The following is a 13,114-nucleotide window of genomic DNA, read 5'->3' as shown; positions in this document are numbered from 1 at the left end:
GGCCGTCATTGAAAATAAGAATGTGTTCTTAACTGACTTGCCTAGTTAAAAAAATATTTTATAAAAGGTGTAAAAAAAAAAAATACAAATAAAGGTGTAAAAAAATAAATAATAATACAAATTAAATTAAATTAAAAAATAAAAAATAAATTTTAAAAAAAAATCGGCAAAATCTGTGTCCAAAAATATTGATTACCGATTGTTATGAAAACTTGAAATCGGCCCTAATTAAATCGGCCATTCTGGTTAATCGGTCGACCTCTAAAAGAAATAGACAGTCAAGACTGACAGAACAAGGGCATCAACCATGTGGCTGCTAAGCTGAAAATATTCATCCAAAACACAGTTGAGATTCCCCAAATAGTCAGTGAATACTTAATAAATCAAACAGCAAAAACATTTAGAGTACAAGGAATATCTAAAATGACCACACTACATTAACCAAGTGTTAATACCTTATTTTATACAGCCTCGCATGACTGTATCCACTTGTGGAATAGTAGCTGTAGTGAGTGACTGGGACCTGGTGGCAGGTTAAGGCCAGTAACCGAAAGGTTGCTGGTTCAAATCCCCGAGCGGACTATGTGACAAATAGGCCAATGTGCCCTTGAGCAAGGCACTTACATTAACCCTAATTACTCCTGTAAGTCACTCTGGATAAGAGTGTCCTGTTAAACGACTAAAATGTAAATCACATCTAAAAGATGAAAAACCCTTTGAAGTTGAACAGAAATACATTTCCCCCATTAGGAAATGAGAATCCAATTCATGATGGATGAAGTTCATTACTGTCGTGCTATAAAGAATTACACTATTGCTGGCAAGCAGCACCATGCAGTACACTGGGTAAGTGAGGAGTCTAAAAACCAATAATGAACATTACAAATGAAAGTCATTTCTGTCATGATACATTAGGCTCACTTAAAATATTGTCACATCAATACGGAGTAGCCATCCATTTCCAACTGAAATCACTGAACTTAATGACAACACTGTAGATTAAATGGGTAAACTATACAGACAAGCAAACCTACTTTGTCAAGAGTGAAGTGATCTTCCAAAAGCCCATTAATTTTCAATTTGTCATACATGGCCTGTCTGTTTCTCAACATCATTCATGCTACACTCTCAGGAATACCACCCAAAGCTCAGTGTGAATAAAATACAGGTACCGTATATCACAAAAGAGTGACTAAACTACAAAGAATCACAAAACGAATTCACTACAGTAGAATGACTGATGTTCATTCTACACTGTCTGGAATGCCATCCATAGCCCGTAGCTCAGTCAGTGTTTAAAACCAAAAGGCCCAGGTTCTTACCTGTGGTGTTTCTTAGGGGGAGGGGGTGGTGGAGTGGGGTCATGGCTTGAACTCTTCCCCTCTGCTGAGAGCTGCTCCGTGCTGGAGAGAGACGACGGAGTCGACTTGGCCAACATGCTCCCGCTATGTTTGCCCTCCTCCGCGCTGCTGCAGCCTGCCTGCTTCTGACTGGCACTATTGTTGGCTGCGGTGCCTGGTAGGGTCTGGGTGCTGCCCCGCTGGCCCTCGCTGCCCTGTGTCACAACCGTGGGTCTCCAGTCACTGGCGTCTCTCCAGACAGCCGCCCTATTGATGAGCCCTGTCACCCTGCTCTGAGAGGCACTCTCCTGAGCATGGCCCTCCTCGGTCTCCTCCTCCTCCTCCTCGATCCGGCCCTCCCAGTTCCAGGGAGTGGTATGGAGCTTGTGCCTCCGGACCTCAGACGAGGCTGAGCTGTGGGGCTCCATCTGGGACTTCACCTGCACCTGGACGTCCCTGGAAGACGGTGATAAAACCAGAGTCTGTATGCTGAGCTCAGGCACCGGGGAGATGCTGGAGGTCCCCGGGAGCGGTTTGGGCGATCGGTTGTTCCTCTTGGGCGGTATAGGGGGGCTGTTCTGGGGTTTGGGCTGGAGGGAAGCAGGGAAACCTGGGGATGATGTCTCTGTTACAGAGGAGCTGGAGGGCCACTTGAAAGCTGGGCTTCCGGGGTTGCTGAGGGCCGTGGGGCTGAAGTCAGGCCACTGGGTGCTGACGGCCGAGTCCGGGCTGCTCAGATAGAATGTCCGGTTGTTTTCCTCAGTATGAGCAGCCCGGACGGTTATCTTGGCCCTCTGGTTCTGACCCTCTTCTGTGAGCTCCACCTCCAGCTCGGAGTGCTGTTTTTGGGCATGGACCTTCCCGTTCCCTCCTCCAGCGCTCTGAGGCCTCCTCTTCCTCTTGGTGCTCTCAGCATAGATGGGTTCTGACGACAGCGTCTGTCCGTCTGAGGGAGAGCTGGCTGACGAGGCTGAGAGGCTCTGAGGAGTGGGACTATCTGGCCCAGCCAGTCCGAAGCCATCCGGCCCTGTGAGAGAGTCTGTGCTGCTGCGATAGGAGCAAGAGTCTGACAGAGACAGAGTACCAGGCTCTGAGACGAAGGAGCCGGTTCGACCTCCTCCACAAGACAGGAGGTTGTGCCCTAGAGGCCCCGGAGATGCCCCTGAGCCCAGGGTGGTTAAAGATGGGACGGGAGAAGTACTGGACTGATTGGTGTTCCCAGACGTAAGGCCCCCATTACTAGGGGCTGTTGTGGTGGTGATAAGACCGTTACAGATGCCGTTACCAGCCGTTGTTGTTACCGTGGCAATGATGTTGATAGCAATACCCAGAGGTGCTTTCACTTCCTGGATGGCCTGGACTGTGGAAGACCCTCTAGTGGTGGTCACCATGCGGACGCCGTGCCCGTTGCAAGTACTCTTGGTGGTTTTGGTAGTCTTGGTGATCTGTTGCCTGTAGGACGAGTCACTGTTGCTATTCCCTTTCTCCTTCAGACTGTGAGGCCCTCGGCTGTGTCCGTCCTCCTGGGTCACTAAGACACTGCTGATGATCATACTAGAGTCCTTCTGGAGGGCTGACGGGGACAGAGAAGACCGGCGGCTGATAGGACCGGGGGAAAAACGGCTGCAGGGGTAGTCTATCTTCTCAGGGGTTGTAGTACTCTGTAGTACGGCCTCTCTCAGGGCCTTGTTACAACCTTTACTGTCTATGTAGATAGGGGACAGGCCCAACATCTTCTTAAGGCCCAGTCGTTCCACTGGACTCTTCAGATTGTCCTGAGGGGAAACAAATTGAGGGGAAATATAATTCATGGTTATAGAAAGCATACAGACATTATTGAATCACTTCACATTAAGTGACTCTAAAACCTACGGGTTTCATTCTAGATGTACTTAGTTCAATGCAAAGGCATACAGTGTCATACATTTGTATTTGAGTTAGTGAGAGCTAACCTGTTCTATGTTGAGGTCTGCCAGCATCTCGCTGGAGTCAGGGAGCATCATGGTGGGGCGAACGGCGATGGTGGGTTTGGAGTAGGGCACGGTCACTCCCTCCTCCTCCTCCTCCTCCTCCTCTCCCCCCAGACTGGTCCTCAGGGCACCACAGGGCACTGTGCTGCCCCCACTGGCACGGTGGGCGCTACGCGGATGGAAGCAGTTCTTACACGAGCCGGGTTTCCACACGTGTTCTGAAAACTCACCGCAGGCCGACATATTTGTCCGAGACGTATAGTTGATGTCAATGTAGGTGGGAGATGGGATGATCCGACATGGTTCGTAGTTGTACAGAGAAGCCTGGTATCACATGAAACCCTGCAGAGAGGAGAAATCAGAATAACAATGTGTATAGAATTGTATTTACTGTGGCAATTCTCATTTTAAAAGCACTGTTTCTTATCTGAATTCCTTGAGTTAATCAATAACTATCATAATGCTATTGAGAGCACACATTGTTTGAGCTGAACATAACAGTGGTGGTTAAGAACAAGACAAGTTCATTCTCCAATAGGTGGCCCAATGGAACAATTTGCCCCGGAGGTGATTTTATTTATACCATTTTTATGATTGGACATAAAAGACTAAAAATCACCAGGAAATCAGGTCAAAGTGATTTTAATTTGCTGGATGAAATTGGGGACTCGTAGTTTACAGTGTTTCCCATACCCATTTCAACTTCAACAGATTTGTCAACCTGGAATCCCAGATCCCCTACAGGTACACACCGAGACAACAGTCAGACAATCAGTCACCTTTCTAGACTTTAACCCTCAACATTACACCATTCAGTTCTGTTGAATTACGAAATACAACTTCATTCATATCAACGCAATAAAAATATCACTTTTAAGGAAAAGGTATTTGAGAGTTGGTTGTGGTGTTGCATTATGATCCGTACTTGACACCCACTGATGAAAAGCACAAGGTGCAATACTCGGTTGCATCCTAACTGACACCCTATTCCCAAAGTTGGTTAAAAGTACTGCACTAAAAAAGTATGGCAGTGAGCCTAGTGGTCAGAGCGTTGGACTAGTAACCGGAAGGTTGCAAGATCAAATCCCCGAGCTGACAAAGGTAAAAATCTGTCGTTCTGCCCCTGAAAAATACAGTTTACCCACTATTCTGAGGCCATCATTGAAAATAAGAATTTGTTCTTAACTTAAACTAGAATAGAAAGACTACAGTAAACACCTCAGGATAATGATGTGTGTTTCATTGGTTCCCCAATAATATTCTATGGATTTAATTTTCCCAGTGATTCTAACAAATTACTTATGGCCAAATCCATCAAGTGTCTGAATTTGTGTAGTCATGTGTTGCCAGGAAGTTTAAACTATACCAGGCTTTAACCTCTGTAGTAAACTCAACACGCTCCACTATCACTACACTGCAGTGTTCTTTGTAACTTCAGATGCCTCTGAGCTCTGTCCTCGTTCCCAGGCGTCCTAAATTAGAGGGTCCTACTTTCTGTTGAGCCCACGTGACCCCCAGGAACATAAAGGCGTTTAGAATGCAGTCTCCTGTTGTAGAATGCCTCAAACATCCCAGAGGTCAGAATGCCTGGAATGTGGAGAGGCGCAAGTGTCAGACCACCACACCAGCAGCTCTTAACACCTCTCCCTGTGCAATTCATGTTAAAGACTGGAGGACGGTGAGAAAATCAACATGACTAGAGGGTTTGTCTGTCTTGTTTCTCCTAGGTGTCCCCCTCTGTCTTCACGCAGAGCTAAATACCCAGAGACAAGCCTTGGAAATGGCACACAGCAGTACATATCCCCACCACCTAAAGTCATTAACAAAGCAATACAGGGGAAGTAGCCTTATATAAAAGCCAGTGGAATAACACAGATTACTCATTCAATTTCAAACACCAGAAACTGGTATTGATTTTGTAGCATTATAATATCTAGGGACAAACTATAGACATGGGTTGTAGAAGGAGGGGAGTTTCTTGACTTAGTGAGATGCATGTTTACACCTACAGCATAATCTGATATTCCTTTGTTGTTGTTTCTCTGACACAATAACTATCTGGAAACCACTGGAAACAACACTGATTGTTGTTTCAACTGTAGCCTATATTAAAATGTATGACTGAAAGATGTATGGCACATGGTCTACTTCTGAATGGTATAGACAAATATGATATTTTCCATTTTCTCATCAGCTTGGGTATCTACCCACAGTGCACTTGGAAAGCATTCAGACCCTTTACTGAACACTTATGTAAATGAGATATTTCAGTTTTTTATTTCTAAAAACCTGTTTTGCTTTGTCATTATGGGGTATTGAGTGTAGATTGATGAGGGGAAAAATATATATATATATTTTAGAATAAGGCTGTAACTGTGGAAAAGGTCCAGGGGTCTCAATATTTTCCCAAATGCACTGTAACACCCAAAACAAAAACAAGCCTGGACATGTGGTGAGAAGGAGTATCATGTGAGGCTGATGTCCATTTCTCCAGCTCCAACACCTCCAGAAATGAACACGACCAAATCCTCACACAGATTCTGAGTGTAGCCTACGCTCTTTCTTCCTCAGTAAAAAAAATAAGACATTTCTATGTAGGCCTAGTCCTGTACTCTGAGACTAACATCTATATACACGAGTACGGCCAGATGGTCAAGAGTCATGACACAAATTCAAGTCTGGGCTTTCTGTCATATAGCTGTTAAGAAATTCAGAAGTCAAAATGGGAAAACAATGAAAAAAAGTGATCAGCAGCACAAAGGTGACCTGCTGCATGGGTCTGGGTCAACTTTGTCCACAAACTTTGTCATTCCGCATCTTGGGGACATGATAAAAAACATCTTTGTCTCTCTGAGTGCCAGTGTGTAATCAACTAGTGTTGCCTCTGCGCTGTAGTCTACCCCCTGCTGTCTCGCCCTGGCATGCAATAACAGAACAGTGTCTGGAAGCAAAACTGCCTGACTCCTGTCGCCCTAACAACACAACACTACTGACCACACACAATGTATTATTTGCTCAGGGCTAGCCTGATGCAGGGGAATGCAATCTGTGTGACAATGTTTAGACTCAGGGGCAACATTTTGACAGTCATGGGCAGATAACGACAGAGGGGCGGGGCAGGGCTTTGTCAAAGAAAGAAAAGCTGAAAAAACGGAATTATTGGTTGACTTTTACACTTCCAAGTTCAATGTAGCCATAAGATACTTAAGACAATACTGATATTATGTGACCAGTAATTCAAGCGATATGGATCGATACTCCTTACATTCCTCGACTGTCTAATGAACGGAACAAAAACGATATATTAACAAATAGAGTCATACATTCTCAACTCGATCACGGACGATATACATCGAATTATCGTAAGGATCTACAAGGCATTGCCACGCAGTGTTTGTTTCTATGCGATTAATTCATTCCTGTGCTGAAGCGCCTGGTTGAACATCGAGACAGAATTTCCCATTCAGTTGATCGAGCAGTCGAACACATTGCTCCCATCTCGAGAATGCCTTCTCATTCGAACCGCGACTCCTGAAGGTATCATACATTCCATTTCTGAAACAAGTGGGATGCCTATAGCCTCCTAGAGGACGTGCCTCGTTCCTGAGAATATCTATAGATATATGTTGACATTTTCAAGCTCCTTATCCTTGCTCAGCCATGGTCTCAAATAACATGTTTCACTTGTAGTATCTAAATGCGTCCTCCTGGACTATGGTTACAGGCTAAGCATTATCACCTGTGACATATTCCTACCCAATAAGGGGGTTCTTAGCCTGGTTATAAGGATGCAAATACTAAATAGACGGACAGCTAGCTATATGTTCAACAACCTATATACATTAAACAAACAACGTTACTGGCTTAAATAAACATAACTGTATATACGAATCTATTGGTCGGAGAAAAGATACACGCGTGTCAGTTCTGTGGAAAGTGTCAAATGTTTTTGCTTACCTGAGGACTTCTCCCGTTCTTGACTTGCCTGGCAACCCCTTCTCCCTCCCCAAAAACCTCAAAACAATGTAGGTCCCAAAAACAAAGTTGTATGTTATTTATCCCACGTCCGAAGCGCCGATAGGTAGCTGGGGAAATGTGTGGAGTCTCAGCAGGCAGCTTTGATCCGCGGCTCTTGAAACGCACAGCGAGGTGAACTGGTGGAGGAACGGGCGAATAGTGAGCATGAAGCCCTTCAGCGAGGGGCGGAGCTTCCTACTCTAAACGAATAAACTACTCGTTGAGTTGCAGACTAGTCCGGCCGCATTCAAGTGGATGTAAAGTGGTTTCGGGTACAATTCAATTGAATTCAAATGGGTTTTATTGCCATTTGAGACATATGTTTACATTGCCAAACAACAAACAAAATGTGTGAAGAAACACAAAACAACATCAACAAAAAAACATTTAAAAAAATGTACAGTTAATTAACATTGCAGTACAACGAGCTCACCTTCTGCTCTCAACCTCTGCGGAGCAACAGTGGCGAATTTAATTGAGAGAGGAGAGAAAGACAGCTGGGAGGAGCGGTGTCGGCCCCCGATGATCCTCATTATGACCGCATTATGACCCGGGCCAAAGGAAGCCCAACTCCGCATTGCCAGTACCATTCAGTATCATCCCATTCCACAACTGAAAGCTGAAACATCAGTGTCACCTCACCGAACAGAGCTTCCAACCACACCTGCACACCGTTTTTTATTTAATCTTTATTGTTTGTGTATCACTTGTTTTCTGTGGTGCAAATAAATAAATACAAACTTTGTCAAAACAGCCAGGCAAACGACACACACACACACACACACACACACACACACACACACACACACACACACACAGAGTTGAGTTGACAACTCTCGCCTCAGGGCAGGCATACCCAAAAGGGACCTGTCTGTCTGTGAATTGTTTTCATCTGAGCAACCCATGATTACCCTAATATGCTGATAGGGGATTATTCATTATTAACTTTCAATGCAAATTGAAAACACTTGCCTTCACCCTTTTTTCCTGATCAACAGGGATGGCAGGTAGTCTAGTGGTTAGAGCGTTGGGCCAGTAACTGTAAAGGTTGCTGTGTTGAATCCCTAAACTGACAAGGTAAAAATCTATCGTTCTGCCCCTGAACAAGGCAGTTAACCCACTGTTCCCCTGTAGGCTGTCATTATAAATAAGAATTTGTTCTTAACTGACTTGCCTAGTTAAATAAACAAAAAAATCTAATTATGATCCTACACCTGTAGCACCATCATTGCCTATGAAGGTCTAATGTGTCTAATGGGCTGGAGAGAAGAAGAAGGGGTAAAGAGGAGAGGACATGTACTGGCATGTCTAACAACACGCCAGCTTTATCTACACAGTCAGTTAAGGTTTGGGAAGTCCAATTCTATGTTATTGTCTTCCTTTTTTTGGGACACAACCTGAAAACCCAACACACACACACACACACACACACACACACACACACACACACACACACACACACACACACACACACACACACACACACACACACACACACACACACACACACACACACACACACTTTTACACTCTTTTACAATATGCTGCTGCTATTCTGTTCTTTATTTGACTCTTATTATTATCTATCCTGATGTCTAGTCACTTTACCCTGCCTTCATGTACATATCTACCTCAAATACCTTATTATTATCTATCCTGATGTCTAGTCACTATACCATGGCTTCATGTACATATCTACCTCAAATACCTTATTATTATCTATCCTGATGTCTAGTCACTTTACCCTGCCTTCATGTACATATCTACCTCAAATACCTTATTATTATCTATCCTGATGTCTAGTCACTTTACCCTGCCTTCATGTACATATCTACCTCAAATACCTTATTATTATCTATCCTGATGCCTAGTCACTTTACCCTGCCTTCATGTACATATCTACCTCAAATACCTTATTATTATCTATCCTGATGTCTAGTCATTTTACCCTGCCTTCATGGACATATCTACTTCAAATACCTTATTATTATCTATCCTGATGTCTAGTCACTTTACCCTGCCTTCATGTACATATCTACCTCAAATAGCTTATTATTATCTATCCTGATGTCTAGTCATTTTACCCTGCCTTCATGGACATATCTACCTCAAATACCTTATTATTATCTATCCTGATGTCTAGTCATTTTACCCTGCCTTCATGGACATATCTACTTCAAATACCTTATTATTATCTATCCTGATGTCTAGTCACTTTACCCTGCCTTCATGTACATATCTACCTCAAATAGCTTATTATTATCTATCCTGATGTCTAGTCACTTTACCCTGCCTTCATGTACATATCTACTTCAAATACCTTATTATTATCTATCCTGATGTCTAGTCACTTTACCCTGCCTTCATGTATATATCTACCTCAAATACCTTATTATTATCTATCCTGATGTCTAGTCACTTTACCCTGCCTTCATGTACATATCTACCTCAAATACCTTATTATTATCTATCCTGATGTCTAGTCACTTTACCCTGCCTTCATGTACATATCTACTTCAAATACCTTATTATTATCTATCCTGATGTCTAGTCACTTTACCCTGCCTTCATGTACATATCTACCTCAAATACCTTATTATTATCTATCCTGATGTCAAGTCACTTTACCCTGCCTTCATGTACATATCTACCTCAAATACCTTATTATTATCTATCCTGATGTCTAGTCACTTTACCCTGCCTTCATGTACATATCTACCTCAAATACCTTATTATTATCTATCCTGATGTCTAGTCACTTTACCCTGTCTTCATGTACATATCTACCTCAAATAGCTTATTATTATCTATCCTGATGTCTAGTCACTTTACCCTGCCTTCATGTACATATCTACTTCAAATACCTTATTATTATCTATCCTGATGTCTAGTCACTTTACCCTGTCTTCATGTACATATCTACCTCAAATACCTTATTATTATCTATCCTGATGTCTAGTCACTTTACCCTGCCTTCATGTACATATCTACCTCAAATACCTTATTATTATCTATCCTGATGTCTAGTCACTTTACCCTGCCTTCATGTACATATCTACCTCAAATACCGTATTATTATCTATCCTGATGTCTAGTCACTTTACCCTGTCTTCATGTACATATCTACCTCAAATACCTTATTATTATCTATCCTGATGTCTAGTCACTATACCCTGCCTTCATGTACATATCTACTTCAAATACCTTATTATTATCTATCCTGATGTCTAGTCACTTTACCCTGCCTTCATGTACATATCTACCTCAAATACCTTATTATTATCTATCCTGATGTCTAGTCACTTTACCCTGCCTTCATGTACATATCTACCTGTAATACCTTATTATTATCTATCCTGATGTCTAGTCACTTTACCCTGCCTTCATGTACATATCTACCTCAAATACCTTATTATTATCTATCCTGATGTCTAGTCACTTTACCCTGCCTTCATGTACATATCTACTTCAAATACCTTATTATTATCTATCCTGATGCCTAGTCACTTTACCCTGCCTTCATGTACATATCTACTTCAAATACCTTATTAATATCTATCCTGATGCTAAGTCACTTTACCCTGCCTTCATGTACATATCTACCTCAAATACCTTATTATTATCTATCCTGATGTCTAGTCACTTTACCCTGCCTTCATGTACATATCTACCTCAAATACCTTATTATTATCTATCCTAATGCTAAGTCACTTTACCCTGCCTTCATGTACATATCTACCTCAAATACCTTATTATTATCTATCCTGATGCTAAGTCACTTTACCCTGTCTTCATGTACATATCTACCTGTAATACCTTATTATTATCTATCCTAATGTCTAGTCACTTTACCCTGCCTTCATGTACATATCTACTTCAAATACCTTATTAATATCTATCCTGATGCTAAGTCACTTTACCCTGCCTTCATGTACATATCTACTTCAAATACCTTATTATTATCTATCCTGATGTCTAGTCATTTTACCCTGCCTTCATGTACATATCTACCTCAAATACCTTATTATTATCTATCCTGATGTCTAGTCATTTTACCCTGCCTTCATGTACATATCTACCTCAAATACCTTATTATTATCTATCCTGATGTCTAGTCACTATACCATGGCTTCATGTATATATCTACCTCAAATACCTTATTATTATCTATCCTGATGTCTAGTCACTTTACCCTGCCTTCATGTACATATCTACCTCAAATACCTTATTATTATCTATCCTGATGTCTAGTCACTTTACCCTGCCTTCATGTACATATCTACTTCAAATACCTTATTATTATCTATCCTGATGTCTAGTCATTTTACCCTGCCTTCATGTACATATCTACCTCAAATACCTTATTATTATCTATCCTGATGTCTAGTCATTTTACCCTGCCTTCATGTATATTGAACAACAAAATAAAAGAAACATATAGCCATTTCAAAGATTTACAGTTAATATAACGAAATATAAGGAAATCAGTCAATTTAAATAAATTCCCTAATCTATAGATTTCACATGACTGGGAATACAGACATGCATCTGTTAGTCACAGACAATTTTTTTTAAAAGGATGCCGTGGATCAGAAAACCAGTCAGTCTTCTTTGCATAGAGTTGATCAGGCTGTTGATTGTGGCCTGTGGAATGTTGTCCCACTCCTCTTCAATGGCTGTGCGAAGAGCTGGATATTGTCGGGAATTGGAACACTCTGTTGTACACGTCAATGCAGAGCATCCCAAACATGCTCAATGGGTGAAATATCTGGTGAGTATGCAGGCAAAGGAAGAAGTGGGACATTTTCAGCCTCCAGGAATTGTGTACAGATCCTTGCGACACGGGGCCATGCATTATCATGCTGAAACATAATGTGATTGGGGCGTATGAATGGCACGACAATGGGCCTCAGGATCTCGTCACGGTATCTCTGTGCATTCAAATTGCCATCAATAAAATTCAATTGTGTTCAATATCCTCAGCTTATGCCTGCCCATACCATAACCCCACAGCCACCAGGGCAGTCTGTTCACAACGTTGACATCAGCAAAGCGGTCGCCCACACAATGCCATACACGTTATCTGTGGTTGTGAGGCCGGTTGGACATACTGCCAAATGATCTAAAATGATTTTGGAGGAGGCTTATGGTAGAGAAATGAACGTTCAGTTCTCTACCATGGCAACAGCTCTGGTGCTTCCTGCAGACAGCATGCCAATTGCACGCTCCTTCAAAACTTGAGACATCTGTGGCATTTTATTTTATTCCACACCTGTCAGGTGGATGGATTATCTTGGCAAAGGAGAAATGCTCACTAACAGGGAGGTAAACACATTTGAGAGAAATACGCTTTTTGTACATATGGAACATTTCTGGGATCTTTTATTTCACCTCCTGGATCATGGGACCAACATTTTAAAGTGGATTTAAAGTTTGATTTGATTTAGTCCTATTCTTGAACTTAGATTTTTGGTTGAAATGGAGATGTGAATCCAACATATCAATTATTAATTTGTAGATGAACTGGAGTTGAAGCCAGACTCAGTTGCACAGATGGAGCTATCCAAGCAGAAGATACATCTCCTTCAGATGTTGAGGCTATCTTACAAATCTTACAAACTAATGTAACAGTATTTATTAAACCTTAAAATGATGAACACATCTTGAGGTTACTGTAGTAATAAATGTCTTCTTATGTAATCATAGAAAGCGTGCATGTTCATGGTCGCAGGTCGGTGGAAATCTTTACAATTGCTAAAATAATCTGCACAGAATCTCATATTCTGA

At 42.0% G+C, this 13,114-nt stretch overlaps 1 protein-coding gene across 1 annotated transcript in view; it reads right to left on the bottom strand.

The window, feature by feature from the left end:
- LOC110536961 (inactive tyrosine-protein kinase PRAG1) overlaps window positions 1-7,759 on the bottom strand; it is a 33,026-nt gene extending 25,267 nt beyond the window's left edge. The window contains exons 1-3 of the mRNA XM_021622645.2: window positions 7,268-7,759; window positions 3,293-3,652; window positions 1,323-3,115 (exon numbers count right to left, since the gene is read on the bottom strand). Of these exons, the coding sequence (XP_021478320.2) occupies window positions 1,323-3,115; window positions 3,293-3,553 (2,054 nt within the window). The 5' untranslated portion in view covers window positions 3,554-3,652; window positions 7,268-7,759. The remainder of the gene's footprint in view (window positions 1-1,322; window positions 3,116-3,292; window positions 3,653-7,267) is intronic.
- Window positions 7,760-13,114: the final 5,355 nt, after the last annotated feature.

Source organism: Oncorhynchus mykiss, chromosome 12 (genome assembly GCF_013265735.2).
Source record: "Oncorhynchus mykiss isolate Arlee chromosome 12, USDA_OmykA_1.1, whole genome shotgun sequence".
Classification (NCBI taxonomy): domain Eukaryota; kingdom Metazoa; phylum Chordata; class Actinopteri; order Salmoniformes; family Salmonidae; genus Oncorhynchus; species Oncorhynchus mykiss.
This window is presented reverse-complemented; position numbering and strand designations above follow the sequence as displayed.